Genomic DNA, 27591 nt, shown 5'->3' on the forward strand with positions numbered 1-27591 from the left:
GGCACTCGGGGAGCTGGTTTAGTGCCGGACAGTGAACGGCTGGACCTGATCTCCAAGGTCCTTTCCAACCACCGGATTCTGTGTTCCTGCCCGCGCGACCCGCTGCCCGCCTCGCGGGGGCACAGCCGGAAGCGGCACGTGGTGGGGGCTCCCCGCGCTGCCCCCTCCTTCCGCCTCCGCGCCGGAAGCGGGGTGGGCGGTGCCGCTGTGACGTGTCGCCGCGGGGCGGTGGCGCGCGCGAAGGGGAGGTTCGGCGCATCGCCCGCCATGGCGCCGCCGCCGCCGCCGCAGAAGGAGATCGCGTACAACCGGCTGCTGCCCTACGGCGGGCGCCTGGAGGACGAGGCCGCCCGCTTCCTCGCGCAGATCAAAGAGAACCTGGCGCGCGCCGTGCAGCTGCAGGAGCTGTGGCCCGGCGGCCTCTTTTGGACGAGGAAACTCTCGACGTGAGTCGCCCGGGAACGGTCCCCGCGGCGGGACGGGACGGGGCCTGCGGGGCCCTAACGGGGCCTCCCTGCGCCGCTTGCTGCGGGCCCCGGCGGGTATTGGCGCCCGGCCCTCCCCCGCCCCGCGCCCGGCTGGCGCAAGGGAACGGGGACAAAGGTGACTTCTGCTCCCAGAGCTCCCCCGTCGTCCCTGAGGCTTCCCCGGTTCTACGGCCCCTAGAATGGTTTGGGTTGGGAGGAACCGTCATCCGGTTCCTGCCCTCCTTTCGCTGGCAGGGGAGCACCTCTCGCTGGATCAGGGCGCTCAAAGCCTCACCCAGCCTGGCCTTGAACACCTCCATGACTTCTCTGGGCAACCAGTGCCTGCCTCATCACCTCTACGGGAAAATAGTTCTTCCTACTATTTAACCAAAATCTCCCTTCTTTCAGTTTATTCCCTCATCTTATCCTTATAGTCGCTGTTAAAGAACCCGTCCCTAGCTTTAGAATGGTTCGGGTCGGATGGGACCTTAAAGATCACCCAGCTCCAGCCTGCCTTCCATGGGCAGCAACACCTCTCAGTGGCTAAGGGTGTTCAGAGCCTCATCTAACCTGGCCTTGAACACCTCCATGACTTCTCTGGGCAACCAGTGCCTCATCACCCCCACGGGAAAATATTCCTGCTATCTAACCAAAATCTCCCCTCTTTCATCTTAAAACCGTTGTCCCTCATCCCTGTAGTGCATGATAAAGAGCCCCTCCCCAGCGTTAGAATGGTTTGGGTTGGATGGAACCTTAAAGATCATCCGTTTCCAACCCCCTTGCCACAGGCAGGGATGCCTCCCACGGGCAGGGACAGGTCCCGCTGGATCAGGTTACTCAAATCAAGCACTTGTGGGTTTGCTTGGGATTTTTTTAGTGCCTGTGTGACTAGCGGTTTCACCCCTTACCCTTATAAGCAAGTTGTGCCAGATACCATCTCTGCATAACTTCTGCTGTAGGAACACAGAGTCTGTCTCAGGACAGGCTGTTTGTTAGTTTAGCGCTAGCGGGATTAAATTCTGGCTTCATACTCTGTAAACACCGTTGGTGCCCTTGGTATCTTGCCTGTACTGTAGCACGGCGTAGTCTGTGCTGATCTTGGCTCTGCTGTACATGCTGCCAAGCTGCTTTTAATACAGATAAAACCGTGATGGTTTCACAGATAACACTGAGTAGAACACAGGTTCCTCTTAGTGAATTTCACAAAGCATACTGAACTCTTTTTTCTTTCTTAATAGCTGTTGTTTTGTACCCCCTGGCACTGAAAATGGCATCTAATGATAATGACTCCCATACCTTCAATCTGTAAATTATGTTTCTGTGGATGTTTACCACGTTTTTTTTTCCTGAGTGCTCTGTGTGCCTTCTTAAGTGGTGTTTCTGGTGTGCTAGAAATTATGAAGTATGTGCGTTTTGTACAATTTTGAGATCTTAAATTACAGTTTTGCTCCTTACATAAGTATTTTTTTAAATATTAATATGTATTTGGCAGTCAAATCTGTTTGATATGCATGTATTGAAATGTAAGCATCTTTATATTTGCAGGAGGTATTCTTAGATAGAATTACATTGATGGTTGCAAAATGACTCACATGTTTTCGTTATGTGAGAGTTTGAACTTGCTTGGAATGGCTTCAATACTGTTTCCCTTCCTCGCCCCCCACCCCCAGACATCTGCTGTTTCATAGTGGTTTCAGTGGTACCTGTTGCCTTTTACTCTGGTAGAACTTTCATATATGGATCAAGTTGAAATAAACTGTAGTAGTTCTTACTATGAGATCACTAGAAATAGGCTAAATGTGGCACAGAAGTCCTTTGAAATCAGTGCTGGGTTGTTTTAGAATCACCCTATTACTCACTCTGCAGACTGCAATTACTGTTATCACTTTAGGCTTCAGGGCAGTAAAGTTTAACCTCTTGAGAACTGCTTCTGTGCTGCTTTATGAATCACAGAAAGGTCAGGAGGCTCTAATTTGTGGTTTTCCACCTACTCTTTGAAGCCTGAATTTATTGTGTGTGCTTGCAACTTGTCTAATGCCTGTTAGGCCTGGGTTTTTTTGTGGTATATTGTATACAGTAAGACTGGATAAAGTTTGGATGTAGGCAGGGAAGGAAACAGTGGCCTTGGTTTAAAAATAAACTGGTACCCTTAACAAGAGAGATGCTTTGCTGCTTAGTTTAACTTGACAAAGTACTTCTGCAGGATGAAATACATTAGTAAAAGTTTAGGCCTAGATAAAACACTTCCAAACCACGTAGTGTTCTGGTGTCAGGCCTAAGTCAGACTGTAGGATAATGACAGTAAAATCAAACCTTTGCTGTCTGTTGATGGTGAGTAATTCAACTCTAAATCAACTTACTATGTTTTCTCCTGATGGTCAGCTATAATAAATAGCACATTTGTTTGATAGAAAAAATGCCCAGTCTTCAGGTTATGGTCACTGCTTTGTTGCAAATGTCTGAATTACAAAAGCCAGTATTCTCACGGTCTTCTATGAAATAATTTATAGTTCAGAGCCATGACTGACATGTCTTTAATCTATTTCTTGTACAGATAGAAATATTAATACAGACATTGTAGTATATACATATGTATAAACGAATAAAGAAAAAAACCCATGCATGCCAATAATATACTTGTATAGCTACACCTCCTCAGCCACTCACAATATTATTCAACCTGTATAAAGGCATAGGAGCATACAGAGGATGAAGGTGTATAGTATATGAAGAATGGAAGTGAAACTCGAATTTTTTTTTTAATTAAAAAGTTGAATATCAGTTACTATTTCATGATGACAGCTGAACTTGAGATCTTGTGTTTCTTTTTGCCTCCAACAGCTGAAAACATGACTTGGCACATACTTATCCTAAGAGCAGCTGTTTCAGTTCTCTGATGTCACAGACTGAGTAGGGGAAAAAAGCTGATTTGCATAGTTCATTTATGCAGAGTTTTCAGTGATATGTACCGGTTCTTTGGTTGGGATGGATAAGTGCCCTGCGGGGAGAGAGCTTTCCCTGCTCTGAAGACAGGAATAGTGCAGTTACTTAAATAACTTCTGGCTTAGTGGGACTTCTTACGCAAGCAAAACTGCAGCATTTAAATCTAATCATTACCCCAAGATTCATCCAAGTTTGGCTCGTAAATTCTGTATCTTATAAAACTCTGATCTGTCTGTGAAAGCAGAAGACTGAGTCTCAGTTGTATAACTTGCTACAATATGTGTGTGGCAGGGAAAAGCAGGTTGCATCAAAATCATTTCCTCGGATGGAATAACATACTCTTATGGTCTCCAGGTTAAAAATAGGCTGCTGTTTTGCATGTTTCCCTCTTTTATGTTTTATATAGAAACTTTGTGCATAGATTTTTTTTTTTTAAAACTCCTTTTTGGTTTTTAGGGCGTATCCTGTAAGTGATCGTATTAGTATAGTGTGAGCATTTAAGAGTTACTGTACATATAGTTGACTGGGCAGCCTGGAAAACACACAAATGTCTGTCTGTGCTTTCCACTTCAGTAGGCAAAGGTAGAGTTTTTGGAGCCAAGTGAGACAGTTTCTGTTCCTGACAATGTTATTTTATGTGCTTCTCAGGTATAGGCTTATTACAAACTGACGTTTCACTGCCTTGCTGTAAGGTGTGGAAACACTGCAGCTCAGCTGCTTTGAATTAGAATGACAGGACACAAAGTTACAGCAAGAATGAAAACATCTCAGAGGCACTTTACTGAAGTATTTTAATCACTACTGCACATAAATCTTGTTTTACGTCTGTTTCCCTCTCATCTGTATCAGAAAAATATGAGCTTGCCTCAGGAATGTGTGTGTGTATTGTGTACATGTACGTGTGATATTTAAATAGTCTGATGAGTGTGAGTCATTATTTTTCATATAATAGGTCAAAAACTCAATTTTAGACCAGTTGCAATCCTGTATGTGTCCATAAGTGAAGGCAGTTTTTAACTGTAGCAGAGCAGCCACCTTTCTAGGGCAATTTAGGATGTCCCCTTGATATGATAGCACGGTTCCTAAAAATAGGTGTATTGTAATTGTGGAGTTAGAAATTAGATGCCTAATACTTATAATAGGAAATGGGCTGTTTGGTTTGGTGTTTTGTGGTGGGTTTTTGTTTTGTTATTTTTCCCATCTCCAGAGACCCTGTCCTCTGCTCAGTAACAACAGAGCTGCAAACAGAATTTTCACTTTGGTATCACCTTTTTTAGGTTGGGATGTGTGTGTGTGTGTGTGTGGTGGGAGGGTGGGTTCCCCTTTCCATTTATCCGAATTCCAAATTGGAACCCAGTAGGCTAGCACAGTAAAGCACAATTTATCCTTTTTGAAGTTGACTGATGGAGGTTGAGAGCTCTTATAACCTTTGCTGTTTTTCTTAAAGGAGAATTCTGAAGACATTGTAGTTCCATTCTGTTACATTTTGCTTATTTAATCTTGAGGGAAAAGCCCCTCTCTAGAAGTAATTATTTTCTGTCCTTGTCTCAACATGCAGGTGGATTAAGACGAATAATTGATGGTTTAAAGTCTACCCCCTGCACACAGAAAGAAGCTGTAAATATGGGAGAGCAGTTTGGCATCTAGTTCTGCTTCTTGGGCATAGTGATATATTTGCGTTCAGTACATTTCTGTATATTTCACTTTCTTCTTTTTCTTAATTAAACAGCATTTGTATCGTAGAACTGCTGTTAGCAAATGTCGAAAAAGGTAACCAGCCAAACATTTTCTTTTTTGTTATATATAGCAGTGCTGACAGATTAATTGGATTTCTTGTGTAGTGTTTCTTTGTAGTTAAAACTTATTTTTTCATGCTTTTGCAGTCCAGGGAGTGGAGAAGTACGTGCAAGTGCATATAATTGAGGGATAATGAAATGGAAGTTATTAAAAGTTAAGCTTTGTTTCAGAACCTTCTGTTCCACAGTGAAATGAGCCTTTGGTGTTGCTGTTTCCCTTCCCAGATGTGTACTGTCATGGAAAGTACAAAATCTTGTAGGCAAACTCCTGTAAAGTCTTGTCATTGCATCAAATACTGTCTTACCCCTTTATTAAATAGTAAGTGAAGACTATGGGAAATGACTTAAGTGGAATTGATAGAATTGTGATTGGTCATCTCTCACAGTCATATAAAATGTCTCTGATTTGCCTGTTAAGTCTAGCAGCCTGTTTTCAAGACACGTGCTTTACCTTGGAGGATATGGGAATAGCTCTTATGTCTGCTTATGAAACTTGCATTGTCCTGATTATTGCCCCATCTATCTTGAAAAAGCTTCCATACTTTCACATTGGGTTCTTCCCATACAGAGTATAAGTAATGTATGCTTTTAGAAGGTAAATTATTTCAATTAAAATAAATGTGATTAAGTTATATGCATTTGTTAGTTGCTGCAAAACCACGTGTCTCACTTTTTTTTTGTTGAGGATTCTTTTTACATGTGCTTTTTATGCATGTGGAAAGTGTAAGTGTTCAGCTGCTGATGGTATAATTCTGTAAGTGGATAAGTGTTTCTGGCTATTCCAGATAATTTAGGTTCCTATGGTGGAAGGGTGGGTTCTGCATTTCATTTGTTTCCTTCTGTATTTGAAATATTTAAAACATGTTGAAATGAGCATTAGAGAGAATACTGCTCATCAAATATAAAAATCCCCCCTTGAAATCAATGGAAAAAGGAAATAGAAAGAAGTGCTGTAGAGCTGATAGGATTTTCTTCTTTTTCTGAAAACTGATGCTTATCAGTTTGCCAGAGCTCTGTAGCTGTTTCACTGTATCTTCAAGGGAAACTGCAGGAGGAAGGCTGGGAAAAGAAATCTTGTGAGGAAAGAGAGAGGAGACCTGGTATATGTATATTTAAGGGCAGTAATTCCTTTTGGTAAGGTTACTAGTAGTGGGTGATCCTGAAAGTTCAGAGGTAATTTTGCTCTAAATTGAGGAAAAGGGATGTGGGGAAGTAGGGGAAAAAAATACTCAAGCAGTTGGATCCGTATCCCCTGTGCTCTTGCATCACTGTGTGAAATGTATTTCGTTAAGGTTTTTGGATTTTAGTTCTCAAGGGGGTCTCTTCTCCCACTCTGTGAAGAATACAAGTTTACCATAGCGCATGAAGCATTTGAAAGACTCCTCAACGTCGCAGAAGTCAGTTTCAGAAACCAAATTCAGGAAACAGGACAGTTCATTTTCACTGTTAGATCAGTAACTGCCAATGTTTGCCCCTTTAAAATTATATAGACACTATTATTTTCAAGTAGGAGTTCTTCAGAGATGTTTCCTTCTTTAATCTTATCACGTGATGGTACCAGTGTAGGGTTCTACAGCACGTGCTGTCCTGCATACCAAATAATCAGCATGAGATCTGGCATTCTCTGCATTACCAGAACAAGTCTTGGTGCTCTGCTTGTATATATTTAGCAACAAATTAATCCAACCTGTACTAAATCTTAAACAAAAACAATGAATAGGAATCTCAAATTGTTTCATAGGGCTTGATGTATGCTTTGTCTGACTGCTCCTTGTATTAGTAAGGTTTCTTGTGAATCTTTAAGAATAGTTGGAATAGAAATAAAAAGGCAAGTGTGCTTCCCAGGTGAGTAGTAGTTTATAGTTGTATGACATGGAAAGTGCTGCACTAGAGTCTTGTACAGGTTTTGCTGGTGCAAATTATCTTTAAGACTTTAAACGTATTCCTTTGTTCAGTCTAAACTTGAAAACAGCAAGCACTTGTTCTAGAGTTAGTCCTGATGGATCTGTAATTTCTGAAGGGCTAGCACTGGGATACACCACCAGCAAAGCTCTGTGGCTGAATCAGTTGTTTAGCCTTACTGGAAGAGCTCAGATTTTAACTGTGTGAAACTTGTTGGTTTTTTGTTTGTTTTTTTTTAATTAGCTTCTAGATTGTGTCCTGTCTCCTTAAAATGACTCAGCTGAAAGGGATGGAGTATAATGAGGGTGCTTGTGACAGTTGTGGGTTGTTTTTTTTTTCTTACAAGATTTAAGTAAGTGGGCATATGGAAATACTAAATTTAATTCCTAGTACGTTGTGAGCTGAGGTGAAAGAATATGATCCTTGTTTACTTGGTATCTGGTGTGAGCATGAAGTTACGGTATTTGTAGAATCTTAGAAGACTGTAAATGTTTTGGGTCATCCTTTTTCTTTCTATAGTTAGTCTCAATTTTTATTCTTCCTTTGCTGTAGATCTTTAGGTTCTTATTTGTTGGACTTGTGAACTAGGTTTTAGTTTTGTTCCATTAAGCTGCAAGTCATATGGAGTCCGACTGTGGCTATAGATAAAAAGGAAGTGTTTAAAGATATTGCTGACTCATCTTGTGGGTGGTTTTTTTTGTAGATACATCCGATTATATGGGAGAAAATTTAGCAAAGAAGATCATGTGCTTTTTATCAAATTGTTGTACGAGTTGGTAACAATTCCAAAACTGGAGATCAGCATGATGCAAGGATTTGCACGCCTGTTGATAAACCTGTTAAAGTAAGTACAGTTTCCTGCTGACTACTGAAACTTGGGTCTTTAAGTTATTTACCACTTCACTTGCTTAATGTTGTTGTATACTTTAATGGACTAGTATGTTCCATTAAGGGTTATTTCAGTTAATCTTCGCTGTGCAAGTTACATTGGTTAGAAAGAGTTCTCATTATGTGAACAGTTTGCCTTTTTCAGAGCTTTAGGATTGGTATTGAAAGTGAAAGAATGTCACATTTGATTTTTTTTTTTTTTTTATAGGAGCCAAGTATTAAGGTTGAATCTCAAATAGGGAGATGAAGACTGTCTCACAACTTGCTAGTGTTTATTTCACTTAGTCAGACTTCTCCTGAAGATCTTGACAGCCTCTGCTTGCGCAGAAATGCTGCAAGCAGCTAGCTTTTTTCTTGACTGACCTTCCTTTGGTTGGTGCCAAATGCTGAAGATAAGCATAATCCAGAGCAGTGATATGGGTATTCTGATGTGCAGTGAATTGATGTAAATGTTTAATCCTAAAGTGCTCGTTGTTTTTCTCATATTAGGAAAAAAGAACTGCTTTCCAGGGATGATTTAGAGTTACCATGGAGACCACTTCATGAAATGTTGGAAAGGATATTATACTCCAAAACAGAACATCTTGGATTAAATTGGTTCCCCAAGTAAGTTTGTATTTGAAAACATTTGGTTGGCTTTAAGTACCTATAGTGCTTGAAGGTGCTTTGTAATTTACTATTAATAGCTGGACTTTGATACACAGTAAATATTTTGCTTATATTTTTATTAAGTATGTTTCAGTAATTGTATGCAAGACTCTACTAAACCATGTATATCCTTCTGCCAGTGAATTGTGTTTGTAACGATATTTGTCTCTCTATGAATGTGCTTGAGTTAATTTCTAAATATTATGGAACCAGGGGTCTTAATCAGCTTATTTTAGGATGATAACTGACAATTTAATAGATTTAATATTAAGTTTTTAATGATATTGAAGTTAAATGTCTTCTGTTTTATAACACAATAGGGGTTTTGGGGAAAAAAGTAAAAATGGTATTGTTCTTAAATATCTGTTCTATAATCATTCCAGGTATCTGTAATATAGGTGTAAATCAATATGCACACAAAGAAAATTGAAGCACCTTCCATAGAAAATACAAACATATGTATATTCAAAGTGATTAGGTGATATGGACAAATAGTATTTTTTTCCCCAGTTAAGAATTTTAGAAATGTTCTACTAATTCTAAAAATGAAAACGTGTTTTCTTTACTTCCTTTGTGCTGCCAGTCTCTCGTCTAGCAAATTTCCAAGGTTACAATTTTCCTAATAATTCCAGTTAGAGAAGGTTCTGCTCAATGAATTACAGGTTGTAAAAGATATTACATGGATAACTCATTATTTGAATTGAAACTTCAGGTAAAGAAATGCAGGTAAAATTACTTAATTGGCTTCAAGAAAATATCATCTTCTGTCCAGGGGCAATACTACCACTGATTCCTTGCGCGGAATGGAAGATCCTGTTGCTGATCAGTAGCAAGAAAAGAAAATAAATATAGCCTTGTGACTTGTTACAAAGCATTTCGTGCCGAATTTCTCTCATGGCCACTTAGCTGGAAAAATAATTTTGCTAAATTGTAGATACTACTTGTAAGTGAAAATCCAAAAGAGCAGAGCCTTTTTTAGTTGGTTTATCTCATCCATATGCCAGCACCTACTGAAACTGCATACTCTGCTCTGTGGGATGCCGACAGCCACTTTTTTTCACTTACTGGGTGAGAAATGAACATAGTGGGGAGGAGACTTTTCCAAGAGGGGGAAGAAGATTAAACTGGGAGGACGATATCAGTTGTGATGGGCTGTCAGAAGCTTTTAGCTTTGATTAACTGTATTAAATACCACATGCTCCATCCTAATATGCAGTGCGATTTGTTCTCATACGGTGTTTTTTTCTTTTTTATCATCAATTTTAAGGATATATTTTTGGTGGAAGTCAAGAAATATTTTTAAAAGCTGAGTTGATTTGATTGATAGCTGTTAATTTAACTACTGTTTTAATTTTTCTTTTTACATTCAGTTCATATCGACCAGGCTGGTCTTCACCTAAAACATTTGTGCTTAATGTATTACATAGGTGGTAAGAATGACTTTTTTTATTCAGCTCTGGCCGATGTGTTATCTTCTGCATGTTCTGTTAAGACTGTAACACTTGTCACACAGGTGTAGTTTCTTGCATAAATAATTGTATTGGAAAACCAATGTTAACATGACACCACTGTTTATGAGAATGTCGCACTGTATGTAAACCTTTCTAATTGGGGAACAAGATAGCGTGTGTGAAGTGGCTGATGAAGTGGCTATATGCTAACTCATTTAACCAGCGTATGTATTTCAATAGTCAAATGAAAGGTGAATTTTACATTTGAGTTAGTTGCTGTGTCTGCATACGGACAAAATCAGTGTCGGTGTATGAGTGGATGTCACTGAATAAGTGTACCTTACTATTAACAACAATGAAATCATGGCAAGTGCTTTAGCAGTGAGGTAATAGGTTCTGGAAAGTACACCCAGCTACAACCTTCTAGTTGCGAAGTGTGAAACTAAATTTCTGTATTGGAAGAGTTTACTGTGAAATTTTGTAGTGACAGCCACATCAGGAATTTTGGCATATATATAAATTCAAAAGCTTGTACAAGTGGAAGTGGAATTGCAGTCTGGTTTTTTTTTAGTAAGATTTTTTTTCATTGTAGTTATAAATTCACTAAAATAATTTGTGAAACCAAAGCTGGTTGCTCTTCTCATTGTTTTGATTTAAACTCTTCTAATGCAGTGTCCCCTGCAGAGCTAGAAATTCACTTAAGGCCTGATCTGTCCTGAGGAACTGAAAATTGTGCTTTTACTGCTTTTTGGTAATGGCAGAGATGTCAGTTTCTGTTCATTATTTTAACTGAAACATGTTTGTCTTTGAAAATGCAGGGGAAAGAAACAGATTTACAAATTACTATGGCTGTCTCCCTTCCAAAAGAAGAAGAGAGTCATTTAGTGCCAAGCTGATGACTGGCGATAGGGGTTAAAATTATTGTTGCATGCTTTTCACTATATCCATGTGGCAAAATATAACAGTAACAAGCTAATAATATTTCAGGTAATGCACAGGAACTAAAAGGAAGGAAAACTAGGATGAGAAATTTCCCTTTATCTCATTAAAACAGTGTTGTTTCAGGAATGAGTAGGAAATACCTTCCAGTATAAGTGACCTCATTATCTCTTGGTTATAAAGGTATCAGTGCCTTATCCAAATGGTCAGCACTACATATCTGAGCAAGGACGCAAGTACAGACTGCAGTAGATCGATCCAATCCAGTGTGGTTTATGTATAAAGTTGTTTGCTCTTGTGCTGTCTTACTCCATGGCTATGTTTAGCAGTGGAGTATCATACAGAAATCTGCGAGTGCGATAACTAAATATTTTTCAGCAGTTCTGCAGTAACAGGTATACAGAAAGTCTGACCAAAAGTGGAACAGAAGCCACTGCTTAAAAGCTGGGAAGTCTTGGTTCAAAATGATAATGGAAACAGTAACCAGCAGCTCTTGTTCTCCCCAGCTATGTTGTCCTATCCTTCTCTAACAACTTGTCATCAAACAGGAGTCTCTCAAGATGCATTCTGTAGTTGGTCTATGGTTTAATTGTGTCTTAGGTGGGAGTTTTCTTATGTACTGAATTGTCTGCTTTTGTTTTTTTTTCTTTCTAGCTTCAATTCTAAATTTATGATCAGACAACAGGAGGGGACATCCCTTCCAATCTTTCTCCTTTGCTCTCTTCCACTAACAGATGCTCAGATCTAACTGAAAACTTGTGAATGTTAAAGAGTTGCTGATCGCTGGCATCGGTGTTTCTTAAAATTCCTTAGATTCTCCTTGCCTAATAGTTTACTTCTGTGGAGTGTAATAGTACAGGGATAGCTTTTTTGTTGTTTAGTCACACGAACATTTATCATGTTAACCTTTAAAGCTCTCGAGGAATGTTGCTGGTTCATTCTTTAATTATCTACTCTTAAAACAACTGTTATCTATTTCCTAAGTCTTTCAAGAGCTGTATTCACTTTAACCTAGAATCTTTCTGAGCTTCTTGCAGAGTTTGATCTTATTTCTGCTTAATCAGTGGTTGACCCAAATTTTAGAAGCTGTCAGTCAGCTCAAAATTTTCATTCTGGAAGAGGTCATGGATTTACTTTGTCACTGTTGTGTAAAATGTATAGACTTTTACATCTTCTAGAGCACTGCTTGAACTGAAGTAGCGATGTGTATGAGGGCTGGGTGGGCTTTTGCGCTTGCAGTGAATGTTGAGGTATTGAAGGGAAATAGTGCTTTATCCGTTTTGTATTTCTCCTGGCTTGTATGGGATCAGTTTATTTTGTGTAGGACTTGAGAGAGTGTGTGCATGCTCGGTATTTGTGTGTCACATAATTAATTGACCTAAACTGATCTTTGGTAAAACTTTAAAGATGATACATTTGCATCATCTTTTTCTAATCAAAATAGCATTTCTATATGTTAGGTTTTGGTGATAAACTAAAGAATGCCATTTTTCTGTTAAGAGTGCAACAAGTATATCTGAAAAATGTAGGAAGTTGTTCTGCCAGAACTTTTTTTTTTTCTTCATTTGGGGAATATTTTTTGTTAAAAGTAGAATTTTTCTTGAGCTTGTCTTGCGATAAACAGAAGATTTTGAAGAATATGACAGTTTACTACTTTATGGTTCCACTGACTGATCAATCTTTTACCTCCCCCTCTACTTTTATTCTTCTGAGTTTATTCTGAGTTTTAGTGGGGGTTTTGGCATTTTTGGCATAAGTGGTTTAATGGCATCCTCTGACAATTTGTGTTGAAGTGATTTCTCAAGTTTTCTTGCTGTGGATGAAAACACTTTTGAAATCCACTGTTAGATGTGAGGGAAGCTAATGAAATAACCATTGATTTGTGGATAGTTCACTTCTCTTTCTTCAAACTGCTGGACAAAAAACCAAAACCAGATTGAAAAGGACAGATATGGTATTTGGAGTCTAATAGTAACAGCTTTCTGAATTCTATGGCCATTATCTATCTTTCAAATATTTATGAAGTCCATAAAACCTTTTTTTCTCTTTGTGTTTTCAACTTCCGCCAAGACATTTCCTTGCTCTGCTGGTTGTTCATGTGTTAAATGCAGGATATTACTTATAAGAAATTGTAATAATTCTTCACTCTTCAGTTAAGCACAGTAATTACCAGAGCGGTATATGAAAAGTAGAACCAGGAGAGTAATTTTACTCGTTATGATTAGTTCTGCATAGACAACAATTAGTTACTGCATGTTCACAGAAGACATCTAATTGCATCAACATTATGTTAAGCCCTTGAGGGAAAATCAGCAAATGGTTGTTTATTTTATGGTGTTATTGAAATTTGGTTATGTATTATCCTTATTGTTTCCTTTCTTGTTTCAGTTCTGTAGAAAGTGTTCTGAAAACGCTTGTGAAGAGCTGCAGGCCGTAAGTGTTTGTTTCTTCTTTTTTCAGGCCTGTTATCATTAATATCACTTTAAGAGTGGGAAGAAGTGTGTTGGGGTGGTTTTTTTTGTTGTTTCATTGGGGTTTTTTGTTTTTTTCTTTTTAAAAAAGCCCAAACACCACACCACCCCCTAAAAAAATGCCCAACCCAACCTTCTTGTCATTCCTTGGCTGATATTGTCCCAGCTCATCTAATAAGTTGGGGATGGAGGGTTGAGACTTCTCTGTCTTACTGTGTTATGAATGATCAGTATGTCAGGTTTGTAGGTTGTTTAAAATGAAAGCAAAATGACAGGCATGTTACATGGTATAATATTCAAACAAAGTATAAGTTGCTTTTTCTTTAACAGCCTTGGTTGAAAATTTGTTAGTAGTTTAAGCCAGGATACCCCATTGCTTTCACTGGCAATGTGTGCACCTGAACCATTCTTGCTGTCTGCTCTAGTTAACATTGTTAGCAGGTTAAGATACTGCAAAGATGCAGAGAAGAGACTTGCTCTCCTTTATTTGCTGTTCATATGGCCATTTCATGGGAGCAGTTGTTTCATGTACTGGTGTTTATACTCCATTGAGCATTGCTATGAGAGAGCTGTTCTAAACGCATACTGTTAGTGTGAGGAACAGAAGGATAAAGCAACTTTATGCTTTTTCAAAATAAATGTGGGTTTGTAGCTAAAGTAAACCCCGAAGTTTTCAATGCTGATTTTTCTGGTATCTGTTATGAATAAAAAGCCACCAAAGCAGAGTGGTTTAAACATGAAAATGTGATATTTGTCTCTTTAAAATTCCAGCTTAAGGTTGGGATACTGATAATGTTAATTCCAGTTAGTTCCACACCAACTGCAATAATTATGTTGTATAAAGAGTTAAAGTGGCATGCATTTTAAATACTGCATTGCATAGATATTCTGTTTCTTTTAAAGTAAATTGTTGTGATGTTCTGATGAATGTTCTTTGTGCCTTAAGTAATTTTTTTTTTTATTGCATCAGCTATGAATGGTAGTTGTTTGGATTTGATCAGCCATCACACTGAAATGGTTTTGTGATATTCAGAATCTTTTCTGGTTCAACAAGACAAGAATTTTCCTAGTGGTCTTGAAATGATGCACCGTGATGCATGTCATTGATATTAACTTTGTGTTTTGTGAAGGTTAAATGGAGTTGAGGACTGCCCGTCTATTGCTCTTGGGTACATGGTCTTACTGTAAAACTAAGATTTTATGACAAATTCATAGGTAGTTTAAAATAGATTTTAAAAGACCCAGACTTTAAAGGCAAGCATGTATATGTTCAATGCTTTCCTTCCTTTCAGATATTTTCCAGAAGATGCCACTGCAGAGATGCTTGATGAATGGAGGCCTTTAATGTGTCCGTTTGATGTTACCATGCAGAAGGCTATTACCTACTTTGAACTGTTTCTGCCAACTACCCTCCCTCCGGAACTTCACCAGAAGGGTTTCAAGTAAGTGCAATGGAATGTCTGTTGGTATAGTGCTCTGTTGCAAATGCAAGCGATTATCTTTTACAGAATGACTTGAAGTCAACCAGCAAAATGAATGGTGGCTTTTAATGGCATTTTTGGAAGAAGTTCAAAACAAACTCTGTCAGCATTCTTCTTTTGCAAAAGTAACCTCAGGGAATCTTCGTACCTATTCTCTAATGACTTCTCCCTTATCTAGAGTAAAGCATACGGTATACAACAAAGCAAACTAAATTGAATTAAATGCACTTTAATTCTGAAAGAATAGTCTCACAAGTTAACGTCATGAAGCAAAGCTTTAAGTCCTACCTTCTGTTTAATTTTGGGTAGCTTCTGATGAATCCTTCATGTAAGTTAAAGTACAGCTATTACTGCAAATTTAGGATTGTGGGGTCTTCAGTTCACTGTTGGGATGTGGAAATGTGAGACAATTCAAAGACTGCTATAGCAAATTAGTTTGAGTATTAAAGTAGAAACATTTCCAGGACAAGACAGGATCTTGATTTGCTTTATGTAGAATTATTGAACTTTAAAATGTAAGCCGTTGATGTTTAGTGCATGTAGAGATTACTTAGGCTGATTAGGTTAAAAGTGTATTTGAGATGTAGGGTAAGTGAGTATGTCAAGAAAGGAAGTGAATACGGTTTATAAAGGTGAATTCAAGTAAGGGACTGGTATGGAGGGTTTGCACCCTTGGCTTCAGATGAATTCAGAATAGAAGCTAAGGACACTTTGATTAATAGGGACAAATTTTAGATTTTAAGGTAGGGGGAAATTAGGTGTGATTTATTTTCATCTGTTTTACTTGTGTTGAGATGACAATATGTAAAGGAATGGCAAAGCAGAGGTGGATAAGGAAGCTCCTGGCAAGGCACTTGTGTGAAAAGGGGGAGTTGGAATAGAATAAGAGGAGGAGAGGTAAAAGAAGCAAGGACTAAAACTCAGAATCAATTTGGGGGTAGGGAGTATGCTATGGGAGGCTAATTCAAGCGTGTCTGTGTTGATCTCAGCTCTTGTTGAATGAGTTGAGGGGCAGGTGAGTTCCTGAGACCACCTGGCAAAGTGAGGGTTAAGTATCTAGTGAGGGAGCTGCTCTCACAACATAAAAATTAACTTGATTCTGTTCTCTTGCAGGCTTTGGTTTGATGAATTTATAGGCCTTTGGGTGTCGGTTCAAAATCTTCCCCAGTGGGAAGGGGTAAGTATTTACTTTTCGCCTACACTAGAGGAAACCCATTTAAATATTCCTGCAGTGTGCTCACAGTTTTTTTTTCCTTCTGCTTCAACTAGTACAAGAAAGCAGAGAAAATGATGTCATCATTGTTAGAAGGCAATTACTGGGTGAATAAATGAGACCGCGCTTGTGCTTGTGAACATTGTTTAGTGGCTAGCTCAGGCAGCTTTTCTTTCCAGCGTTGGGAGTGCTGGTATTTTCCAGACTGTCTCCTAATGCTTATAATGATGCGAAATGCTATTGTGATTTCAGTAAATTATAGTTCTGTAGTGTCCCATCTTTTATATCTTAACACATCTTCGATGATTCCTAATTTTGAGTGGTAATGCTTTGCCTTGACTGCAGTGAGTTGTTGTCATCTTTATTTTAGATAAATAACCTGTTTTCCTCTTAGCCAAAAATACCATTAGACAATGTCTTTCAAGGAAAATAGTCTGCCATGTACCTGTCTGCCCTTTTTTTGTCTTGTGTGACTAGATACAGATTTGGGAAATAAAATCTCATTAAGACAACACCACCAGCAGCTTAGGTCCTGCTGTTGTCAGCTGACCTGTGCCTTGGCTTTACTGCAGTGAAACTTGGCCTATTACCATTTTTTTTCTGTACTCAGTATGAACAAAAGCTCACTGACCATCTGGCTCCCTAATCTTCTGCCCATATACACAAGAAGTATTTTTCTGTCTTTGGAGAAAGCTGATTTCCTAAACACCGTTGAATGCTACCTCGTAGTACATTCCCTTTCTGGCAATTTCTTTGTGAAAAGGCTTTTGGTTTGAGTTAGGTTTCATCGGAAATAAAGGAAGGCAGTCTTTGATCCAACAGTTGGTAACTGTCCAGATTTAAGCATGGGTGATAGCCAAAGTTTTACTTAACATTGTCTGTAGACTCTTCTGCGTCTTTCTTACGGAGATCCAGAAAGTCACAATTCAATCTGCTTTTTCTGATAGAAGGATGACAGCCTGCACTTTAATATCATGATTTGGTTTGTTTCTGTCAAAGAATCTAACAAGTAGGAATCAATACTCTTTCATAAAAAGTTATCACTGATCTTTTTTTCCCCTTTTCCACTGTATTCTGACAGTTTACTCGAAGTCCAAACAATATTATTTTTTACCTAAAGCTTTCACTTGTTTCATTTGCTGTCTCGTCCACTTCTTCAGAGTAGTTGTTCTAGTTTCATCAGGCTTGAATGCAGATAAGTAAACATATGAGTTCTGAGGATACAATCAAATTGAGGCCTCTGTACGCTGCAAGCTTTTTCTGGCTTGCTTTGGCAGGAGTTAGACTTGCTGTTTAAAGTGGAGCTATAGAATCAACTGCTTTTGTGCATGGTGAGGGTTTTTTTTCAGTCGGTATTTCCTAGTATCAAGCAAAAAGTAGATAATTTAAGAAAACACCATATCTGTGTTGGATATTACTGTTCTGAATTGAATTAGTGGTTTTTTTCAAAGCTATCATGTCCTTAAAACTGAGAGGTGAGCAGTTCTTCTGTAAATATCTGTCTCGGAATTACCAGGATAATTTAATGCCCTTTCTTTTGGCCTTGCTGTAGCTTCAAGATACTGACTGAAGCATCAGGGCTCTTGGAGACCTGATAGGTGTTTCCCTTGTTTTGGACAAGGTCATAAAAAGGAGTTTTGGTGGATTATGTGCTTTCTCGTGATCAGGATATGAGTGTGAGGCTTGATCTGATGACTCTCTTCCCTGAGAACATCTTTCCTACTGGACTCATGAGAGTGTTCTGGTGATGATATGTCTAATTCTTCACAGATAGTCACATACTGCCATCCCGTCTGACAGTTAATGCCTGTGACCTTTACAAGCCATAGATATGTATAAACCAAAGCTTACAAATGTGACAGCGGTGAACAGGCAAGTGTGCTGGATGGATCCTACAGAAGCTAAATAATCCTTCAAGATACGTTGGCTGAGTTGTCTTCAGTGTCTTTGTATTTAGATGCTGTATTAGGCCAGTATCCACATTCAGCTCATGTGAGGTGTCTTCACTGATGAAGAAACGCCATGAGATGAACTAACAATTATAATCACTCATTAAGCTGCTCCAGTTCAGTGTTTCCATGAAATGTGTGCATGACATGTCACTTTCTGATCAAAGTTATGAAGAAGCAGGACAACGTATTGGCAGCCAGAGTGGATAGTGCAGGGCCCTTTTCCTTCTCCAAAAGCGGTTTGTCTTTGGATGTCTATTTATTCTCTTTCCAAACCTCCTGTCTTCTACAGAGCATATCTTTCTCATTCTTCCATAGAAGAGGATTCCTGATATATTCATAGGTAGGGTTGCGTTCTTCAGGAAGTTCCTTAGGACGTTTTCCAGTAACTAATCCAAATAGTCCTCTCTGCAAAGGCTGTGAAATTAGAGAACAGATTTCTATTGGAGAAGTTGATGAAATTGCCAAACTAAAACCTCTTCTAAGATTTTTGTTTTGCTTAAGCCTCTGCCAGGACTTAGATGACAATTACCTGCTTTGTAAGTGCTCAGATGAGTAACGAGTTGAACTCCTGAAGGTAGGAATTCAAATGCATTATGAAATACAATATTGGTGGTTTCTGCTAGAGTGAAGTTTCCCTTTACAAGTGCTTCAGTGCCGTGGGTAGCTTTTATCTTGAGTTTCTAAAGGAGATTGAGGGATTTGTGTGTCTTGTATTATAAACACATTGTAATGAATATTTCCTTCTTTTGTCATTGTCTTCAGCATTTAGTAAATCTTTTTGCTCGCTTGGCCACTGACAACATTGGGTACATAGATTGGGATCCTTATGTACCAAAGGTAACTGTTCTCATTTTATAAAATTATTTTGTTTACTTTGAGATAAGCCTTCAGCGTTCCTATGCGAATATTAATTCATATTCCCTGTATGGGTCTTAGACTGCAGTGGCCCAGTTTTTCAAATTAGGTGTGTTCATTTGAAGACCTAAGTTGAACTTTGAAAATTTGAGCCATCTTTTTATAACAGAGATAGCATTGCAACTTGTTACTGTTGTCACATGACTCAAAATCAAACCACAGCAACAACCTATTTTGCTATACAAGTACTGTCTGATTCTATAACTAATCCTGTGTTCTTGTGGGAATGGCCATTAATGATTTTTTTGTTGTTGTTGAATAGTATGTGTGACCTTTGAATCTTTCAGCTCATGGATTTTTTTAAAAAAGATTTTCCTAGCAGTCATATCGTTTAAAAAACCCAAAACCACCAAACATATTTTGATTATAAAATTATGAATGCCATAGAACTGGCATAAATTTGATTTGTATCTTTTTTTTATACTTTTTTTTTCAGATATTTACCAGAATTTTGAGGAGTTTAAATCTTCCAGTGGGAAGTAATCAAGTTGTTGTTCCAAGATTCTTAACAAATGCTTATGATGTAGGACATGCGGTAATGTGGATCACAGCCATGATGGTTAGTACCTTTTTCATAAAGTGAAACAAAGTTAATGCAAAGCTTTAAGCAAGTATGTATTTAAAATGAATGTTTGTTCTGTTTAGCTCACTGCAGGTGTGTGGTTTTAGGCTATCTTTGTTTTAAAGTAAATTGTTTCACTGTCAGTTTGGGATGTGGATATAAAGGTTTATTTTGCAACCACAGTCTGTGACATTATAGCCAGCTGCTAGTGCCACTGTGAATACACACTTGGGACCTGCTGAACAGTTGAATGACTTTTAAGGGTGAACCTCAACATGTGGGGAGAACTTGCTACTTAGTAGTGAGCTTGGGGGAGGGAATTTGCAGATGTGATTGGTTGCTTGGAGGTATTGTGGTGAGAGCACTCACTTGCACTGTGTACTACTGTGTTTCCTCTTCATTTTAACTTATTCCATGTAGTAAAATTCTGTGGTTAATTTTTTCCAGGGTGGACCAAGTAAACTAGTGCAGAAACACTTGTCTGGGTTGTTCAACAGCATTGCCTCTTTTTACCATCCTTCAAATAATGGGCGCTGGCTGGTGAGTTTTTTGCGTGTTGAGACAATACTTTTGACTGTCAAACCTGTGAAATCAAATGTGTTGACAGGTGCACTGTGTGCTTCAACAGCCAGATTCTGTTGGTTGCATCATATTTTGAGGCTTTAATTTTCAGGATATGTGATTGCACTGTTGTTAAAATTATACTTTTATTTTAATGACAGGACCGCAACTAACCGGTTTGTTCTTCAAACCTATAACCAAAACACAGTTTAGAAGTCTAAAACTAGACTTCTAATTCATATATAACTAGGAAAAAGAAGTAAGCATTTCAATGAGGGTGATACACAGTGTCAGTGTTATTTGTGTGACATAGGTTTCACGTTACAGACCTACTGTCTCCAATTTTGCAAAATCTAGTTTTGATTAGCTGAAGCAAAAATATTTTTACTGTGTATCTATTTTGATAAAGTATAACTTTTTGATGGTATAGCTAGTGGAGTCTTCTGCTAGAGAATGTAAGAATCTCTCTGTGATAGCTGATAGTAAGTACAGATTAGAATAGCAAGACTGGTCAAAGCAGTGCTACAGGAGCTGATTTGTGCTAGAATAGAATATTTTGATACATGTGAATGTGCAGAAAATCTCTCAAAGATGTTCCAGTTACTGGTAGGTAATCTTAATTCTTTATTATATCCTTTGTGTATATTTTTAGTGATTTTTTAATATCATAAGGTATAGTGCTGACAGCGGGGTTGTTAATATTTTGGGAACTGAAGGTTTGTGATCAATTGTGACATTGTGATTTAGAGCTTTTCTGAGTTTTCTTCTATTGTAGTTGTGTAATTTCAAGATATTGCTTTATCGATTGTCTGCTGTACACTTAGCAGCTCAGATTCTGCTATTGCCAAGTAATTGAATATCATTTCTTGTGTATTCAACAGAACAAACTGATGAAACTACTTCAAAGGTTACCCAGTGGTGTTGTCAGAAGGTTGCATCGCGAGCGCTACAAGAAAATTACTTGGTTAACTCCTGTACCTGATAGTCATAAACTTACTGATCAGGATGTTACAGACTTTGTTGAATGCATTATTCAACCTGTTCTTCTGGCTATGTTTAGTAAAACTGGAAGCCTAGAGGCTGCCCAAGCCCTGCAGAACCTTGCACTCATGCGTCCTGAGTTAGTAATTCCACCTGTACTTGAGAAGTAAGTTATACAGAAACATTATGACTTTTGTCCATTCCCTTCCCAGCAAATAAATATGCAAAGCAGTCATATGTAATGATAAGCAGTTTCCTTGCTGCAAATGAAAGCTTGCAGTGAGAGGAGCTGCCAGTATGTACCATGAGTGATCACCTGAGTTGGGACAGGGAGTATGGGAGGCCAACTGGGAGTTGTTCGTAGTTGTGCATACAGGGTAGTCCTCCAGTGGTTTGCATTTCTTTTAGCATTTTGTATCAGATAGTGGGTGGAGAGTTGAAAAAGCAACTTTGTACCTTTTATTCATGAGCCACCCTGTACTTTCTCCATAGCTTTCTTTTGGGCTGAATATAAATGATGGTTTTACGTGTTTGGGTAGTAATGAGCATGTGGTTGATATTTCTGGTTTGTGTTGGAGTATGTTACATTTACAGGTTGTTTAAAATTACTTCAGACTCCTATGCAGACTTTTGTACCTTAACAACTCACATTGTAAAAATGGTGACAAAATGAGTTTATCTTGAAGAGCCCTTCCTCAGTTGCATACCTTACTGACTCAAATGTTTGTAAAATCTTGGTAAATTTACTCTTATGTGAAAACATTTTAAGCATAAGGTTGTAAGGACAGCAGTGGATGCCCATATTGATATGACTGCTTGTTTTGTTTTGAGACCAGACTGAATGTCTTTGCAGTAGTTCAAACTATCACTGGTATGTTTGCCTTGGCTGTGCTTCTGAATTAATTTTGTTGAGTAGATGTAGGTCCTTTATGCTCTGAATGATGTAGGGCAAGGGTGGCACTATGACTCTTGTTTGAACTGTAGGCTGTTGGTAACAGTAGGAAGTGTTAGGCAGTTTTCTGAAAAGTACTAGGTGTAAAAAAAAGAAAAAAAGGTTTAAGAACCTCAGTAATATAACAGGTTTTCATTAAAAAGGTATGGACTTTATTGTAACATTAAGTAATGTACCCCTTACCTACTTAGAGGCAGTCAAGGCCAGTTTTCATGCTTGCCAAAAGAACCTTACGGTTTTAAGTACACTGCTTGCATTAGTTTAAATCCAGATGGAAAGTCATCATACCTTTGAATCTAGGAGCCTGTGCAATTATTGATTCCTGTGCTACAACTGTTAACAAATTATATAATCCTGAATTTGTGGTGAATAAGACTGATCAAACAAAAGGAACGTTTTCTGACAGAGGAGTGTCTAAGTCCATTGAACAAAGATTAGAAAAGTACTTTGGAACTGTTGATTAGATTGAATTTTTCTTGTGGAGATTTTGTACACTTTCTGTAGAAAATAATGCATTGATTCCAATTCTATTTGAAGACTTTAGAAATAGTATTGTTTCTAATGTGTCTGCTCTTAAACGTTATAGAACATATCCTGCACTTGAGACATTGACAGAACCTCATCAGCTCACAGCTACTTTAAGCTGTGTCATTGGAGTAGCTCGTAGTCTGGTGTCTGGGGGGAAGTGGTTTCCTCAAGGTCCAACACACATGCTACCTCTACTGATGAGAGCGTTGCCTGGGGTGGATCCAAATGACTTCAGCAAGTGTATGGTGAGTAAATCTTACCCTTTTTTAGAAGATAGTTAGCCAGTTAGTTCACTTGGAAAGCTTGTAATATTCATATGAGAACAAGTAGCTTGCATTTCTGCATTTCTAGAAGTTCTTAGCCTGATTTTGTTCCTACAAAGCCTCTAACTTATGGTAGTGCTTTTGCCTTGTTGGACAATGCCAAGTCAGTCTTTACCACCAGACTGTGGTAAGCATTGTACTGACTTACTGGGCAGCTTTGAAAAACCAAGGTAAAAGAGATTTTCTAGCAAATATTCCTGGTCTTTCAAGATCATTAGGAAGACCTTTATTTAAATATTCATTAAAAGCCCATTCCTTCAAGAAGTCATATTAATTGACTGTTGAAACAATGTAAACTTTATAGGGGCTTTATAACTTTAAAGTTCAGCAAGAATAAATGTTACTTTACTTACAGAATTGAGGTATTTTTGCACAGTGCTAACTGCTAAGTTTTACATATGAAATCAGAAATAACTATTGAAGTTTTGGGATGGAAGAATTAGACTGGATTTTTTTTTAATGTAATGATTTGCTTTAGCTCCCATGCTGTTCTTGAAAAAGCTTTTTAATGCGTAGAATACAGTAACACTTGTTAAAGAGCTGTTTGCAACTCTCAACAGATTACATTCCAGTTCATTGCAACATTTTCTACTTTGGTGCCTTTAGTAGATTGTTCATCTGTATTGCAAGAAAGAGATGACCTCTCAGAGGTAAGAGTGCTGTGCTATTATAAAACCAAAACTATTACCTAGTTTTCAGTTCTAGCAATAATCTCTTCAGAACTGCATCAGGTTTGCTGCTCACTTTTGTATACGTAAAATTACGTTAAACGTAAATGCAACAGAAAAATAAAGATCATGTTTGCTTCTGCTCAGTGTGGTAAAGCTGACATCAGCGTGCAAATTAATCTTGTGTTCTTAGCCCTGCTTCTTACTGATAGGTTGTTGAAGAGACAATGTTAAACTCACTTCAATGTTTTTATGTCAAAACTTAGTGGCACAAGGGCCTCTGTAGTGTAATTTGATTCTGAGATGGTCCTGCTTTTAGTAGGATGTTGGACTACATGGTTTCCGCTGGTCCTTTACCTTCTAAATTATTTTGAGTCTAATAAAATAGCAGCTTTGTTACCATTAATTTTTAAAACTTCTTGTCACCATAAAACAATAAAGAAAAATAAAGAAAACAAAGCAAACAAAAAAAAGCAGGTGACTACAGTGTTGTAAGATGTAGACACATCGTTTCTAGTTTAAAAATATACCAGCTTAGAGCAAGATAAAAGGTGACTGTCGGGGAGACTCGGGAAAGAACTTAGTTCCCTGTTGTTGAAAACTTTGTGTGTGTTAAACCCCACAAAACTGTTTGTATTTTTAAAAAGAGTGCGCAATCTTGACTGTAAGGTACTAATGTTGTTAGGCAGTGAGCCTCATGCCTCTCTTCTGTGTTTTACTCTGTGCTGCCCGTGTGTTGCTGGACATGGCCTTGCCTGTTTGCTACTTCATAGTGCTGTTAGTATTCACCTCTAGTTTTAGAGCTCCTTGCACTCAGTTTCTCTAGTACTATTCTAATACATTGTCCTTTTTCGCATAACAAAGAACACAGGAGAGAGTGGGAAATAGTTTTTCTGTTTCCCAACTTATCACTAGGCTTTTGAGTCTGCTTTTGATACAGCAGTTCAAGCACAGATAGTGAAGCTCAATCTCGCATACTACAAATGAGGCAGCAGGAACAAAGTAGATGTAGCTGCTTTGCAACATGTCTCATCCACTGCTAAAAGCTATTTTTATAGCTTAGAGGATGGCTCATAGCTACAGATTGCGCAGATCCTGAACACTCAGCCACTGGAATATGGTTAATTTCATTGCCCAAGAGCTGCGGCGCTCAATTAAGAGGAGTTTATGTGCTGAACATTTAATGTAAATATGTCAGCAGAGCCAAATCTGCCACCACAATTGGCAGGCACTCACTGACCTCCTGCTGGAGAGGAGGATCAGTAGTAAGGCCAAAGGTTGTATCCATGGAGGCAAACCCGATTTCACCTTGAGAGGTTATTTGGCTAGACATTAAAGCTGGGAAACTTGATAGGACAGTGTAAGGAAAATGCAATAATTGTTTCATGTACTGTACTTGACACTGTACAGACTTTAAAAGGAAAAGTGCTATAATCTGTATCACTTGAAAATTGAAAGTGTTTTTGAAGTAGTATAGGAAATAAACTTTTTATATTCTGTTTCCTTAAGAAAAGCTGACATTTTGTTTCTTTTGTGTTGGAAAACTGTAGGTGGAAAGAGAATTGTGCTCTGCAACTGCTGAATTTGAGGATTTTGTACTGCAGTTTATGGATAGGTAAGTAAGCAAAGGATAAGTGAAAGCTTGGCTTGAAGAGCTTAATAGAACTTTTGAGTTCTGCTTACTAACATTGTACTTACTGTGTTTGTGTAGATGTTTTGGACTTATAGAGAGCAGCACACTAGAACAAACCAGAGAGGAGACTGAAACTGAGAAAATGACTCATCTAGAGAGTCTGGTGGAATTAGGTCTCTCTTCTACTTTCAGTACAATCCTTACTCAGTGTTCAAAAGATATCTTTAAGGTATGTAGAACATGGGCTTTCCATCTAACTTTAGGAGGCTTAATTTTCTGTTGTGGATGACTGGTGCATTCGGATTCTTCTTTCTTTCATTGTCCTGTTGTGAACCTTGAGCCAAAGAAAGGACTGGGGGTAGGAAGTTTAGGACTTCATGTCAATTTGTTTTTTGATTTTATAACCATCAGTACACAGCTTTTAGGTTTTTGATGCTCTCTTGCCAACTGATAAGTGTTAGAAGAAATCGTTCGAACAACTTATTTTATCACTTTATCATTTTGGGCTGTAACTTTTCATGTCTTTTGATGGTAATGCTAACCTCCCCAATCCCCTACTTTCCTTTTCTCTTTCTCTTTCCCTGCCACTTCTTCAGCTGGGCAAAAACAGCTGTTCAAGGAGCCATGTAGCTAATGGGATCAGAAAAATTATCTGGATTAAAATAACTGAGTGAGGAAGGTGGAGAAGCCATGTTGTTACACAGGCAGTTAGACAGAATTCATGCGTGATCTACACTGTATATAGTTCAGCTTGCCTTGCAAGATATTGGATGGTAATAAGCTGCTTTAAAACACATTGGCCACTTAAATAGTTGATAGTTAATTCCCTATTTGTTTGTTAATTAAAGGACGTCTTGGCTTTACTTCACTTTCGCATGTAAAATAGCATAGTTTCCCTTTTAACAGACTGTGACTTATTCAGACAAGACTGGTTTTCTGCGCAGTTTCTCAAAAGCACCCCAAGCTTACATCACAAACAAGATTTATCTGATCTGTTTTCTTCCCAAAGGGAACACTTGAAATATCTCCAATCTTCAGCTGAAAGCAGCATCCTGTTGTGTCGCTAGTTAAAGCACTCAGTGTCTCCTTTTTATAAACTCTTGGGGGGAGGATGAGAGCATAGACGTTCCTGTAATTTAATTGTTTTAATGATCATGGATGTTGTTGTGTATTTTCCTATTACAGTATGTTACTCTGAGTGTTGCAATAAATAAGAGGGGGGAAAAGAAGTAAAATCTGTAAACTGAAACAATTTTCATGAACCTTTTGTCACTGCAACTTCTGTAGCAGCCTTTATTCTTCTGCAGAAGGCAATAGTTGTACAATTAGACAGAGGTGTTCCATAGTAGTGCAAGTTATAGAATCGTTTCAGTTGGAAAAGACTTTTAAGATCGTTGAGTCCAGCCTTTAACCTGGCACTGCCAAGTCCAGTGCTAAACCATGTCCTGAAGTAATGTGTACTGATAACATTTAGGGTTTTTTTTCTTATTCACATAAGTTTTTACTCTTTTGATTCTAGAGTATTGTGACCTTTAATTGTGATGGATTGTAGTGACATTTTACTCAGCTTTAGGTGTTCTACAGAACTGCTTTCTCTGTCTCTCTGTTCTGATATTTTTTTTTAATGTGACTCCTGGTTGCAATCTTCTATTTAAAAAAAAATATAGTATTTTGCACACATGCTGCCTTCTGTATAACATCAAGCATTTTATGATACCTAATTTTCTTTTTTTAAAAAGTGACCTCCATCTTTTTGTATTCATTTTTAGGTTGCCTTGGAGAAGGTTTTTAACTTTGCTGTTTCGAATATATTTGAGACGAGAGTTGCTGGTCGAATGGTTGCTGATATGTGCCGAGCTGCAGTAAAAGTGAGAGAAAATATTCTGCACTTGATCTTTAGTTTAAAAAAGCCAATGCTACTACTTTTTCTTATGTAAAAGCTTTAAATTTTTTGTGTAAATACAGGTGATTCTTAATATTTTATCTTCTAAAACTGGGTTGTTTCATATAGCAATATTTCAAGAAGTTGTTTCAAAGTATTTTTCTTGCATTTATGTTAAATTTGGGTTTAATTAGTGTGTTTAAAAATCATGAAGTCGGACTGACTCTAGATTGAGTTGGGTTGAGATGCAATCTGTTCTCTCTTTCTCAATAATGTTGGATTTTTATCAATACATGCAGTGAGTGCCATGAGACATCTTTTTTAAAATGAGCTATTTATGATGTTGTTTCCAGTGCCGCCCTGAGGAATCCTTGAAGCTATTTGTACCACATTGCTGCAATGTTATAACTCATCTCACAGTCAGTAAGTTCATAA

At 38.1% G+C, this 27591-nt stretch overlaps 1 protein-coding gene across 2 annotated transcripts in view; it reads left to right on the forward strand.

Moving 5' to 3' along the window:
• The first annotated feature begins 228 nt into the window (after positions 1 to 228).
• Positions 229 to 27591, forward strand: part of PSME4 (proteasome activator subunit 4) — a 74241-nt gene continuing 46878 nt past the window's right edge. The window contains exons 1-17 of one of the 2 annotated variants that reach the window (XM_069850264.1): positions 229 to 446; positions 7812 to 7952; positions 8486 to 8602; positions 10015 to 10074; positions 13423 to 13467; positions 14798 to 14947; positions 16100 to 16163; positions 18914 to 18988; positions 19503 to 19625; positions 20076 to 20168; positions 21071 to 21336; positions 22709 to 22895; positions 23534 to 23623; positions 25192 to 25256; positions 25353 to 25503; positions 27044 to 27142; positions 27510 to 27579. In XM_069850264.1, the coding sequence (XP_069706365.1) occupies positions 268 to 446; positions 7812 to 7952; positions 8486 to 8602; positions 10015 to 10074; positions 13423 to 13467; positions 14798 to 14947; positions 16100 to 16163; positions 18914 to 18988; positions 19503 to 19625; positions 20076 to 20168; positions 21071 to 21336; positions 22709 to 22895; positions 23534 to 23623; positions 25192 to 25256; positions 25353 to 25503; positions 27044 to 27142; positions 27510 to 27579 (1975 nt within the window). In that variant the 5' untranslated portion in view covers positions 229 to 267. The remainder of the gene's footprint in view (positions 447 to 7811; positions 7953 to 8485; positions 8603 to 10014; positions 10075 to 13422; positions 13468 to 14797; positions 14948 to 16099; positions 16164 to 18913; positions 18989 to 19502; positions 19626 to 20075; positions 20169 to 21070; positions 21337 to 22708; positions 22896 to 23533; positions 23624 to 25191; positions 25257 to 25352; positions 25504 to 27043; positions 27143 to 27509; positions 27580 to 27591) is intronic. The other variant, XM_069850266.1, reaches the window with a different exon arrangement.

Source organism: Phaenicophaeus curvirostris, chromosome 2 (genome assembly GCF_032191515.1).
Source record: "Phaenicophaeus curvirostris isolate KB17595 chromosome 2, BPBGC_Pcur_1.0, whole genome shotgun sequence".
NCBI classification, from domain to species: Eukaryota; Metazoa; Chordata; class Aves; order Cuculiformes; family Cuculidae; genus Phaenicophaeus; species Phaenicophaeus curvirostris.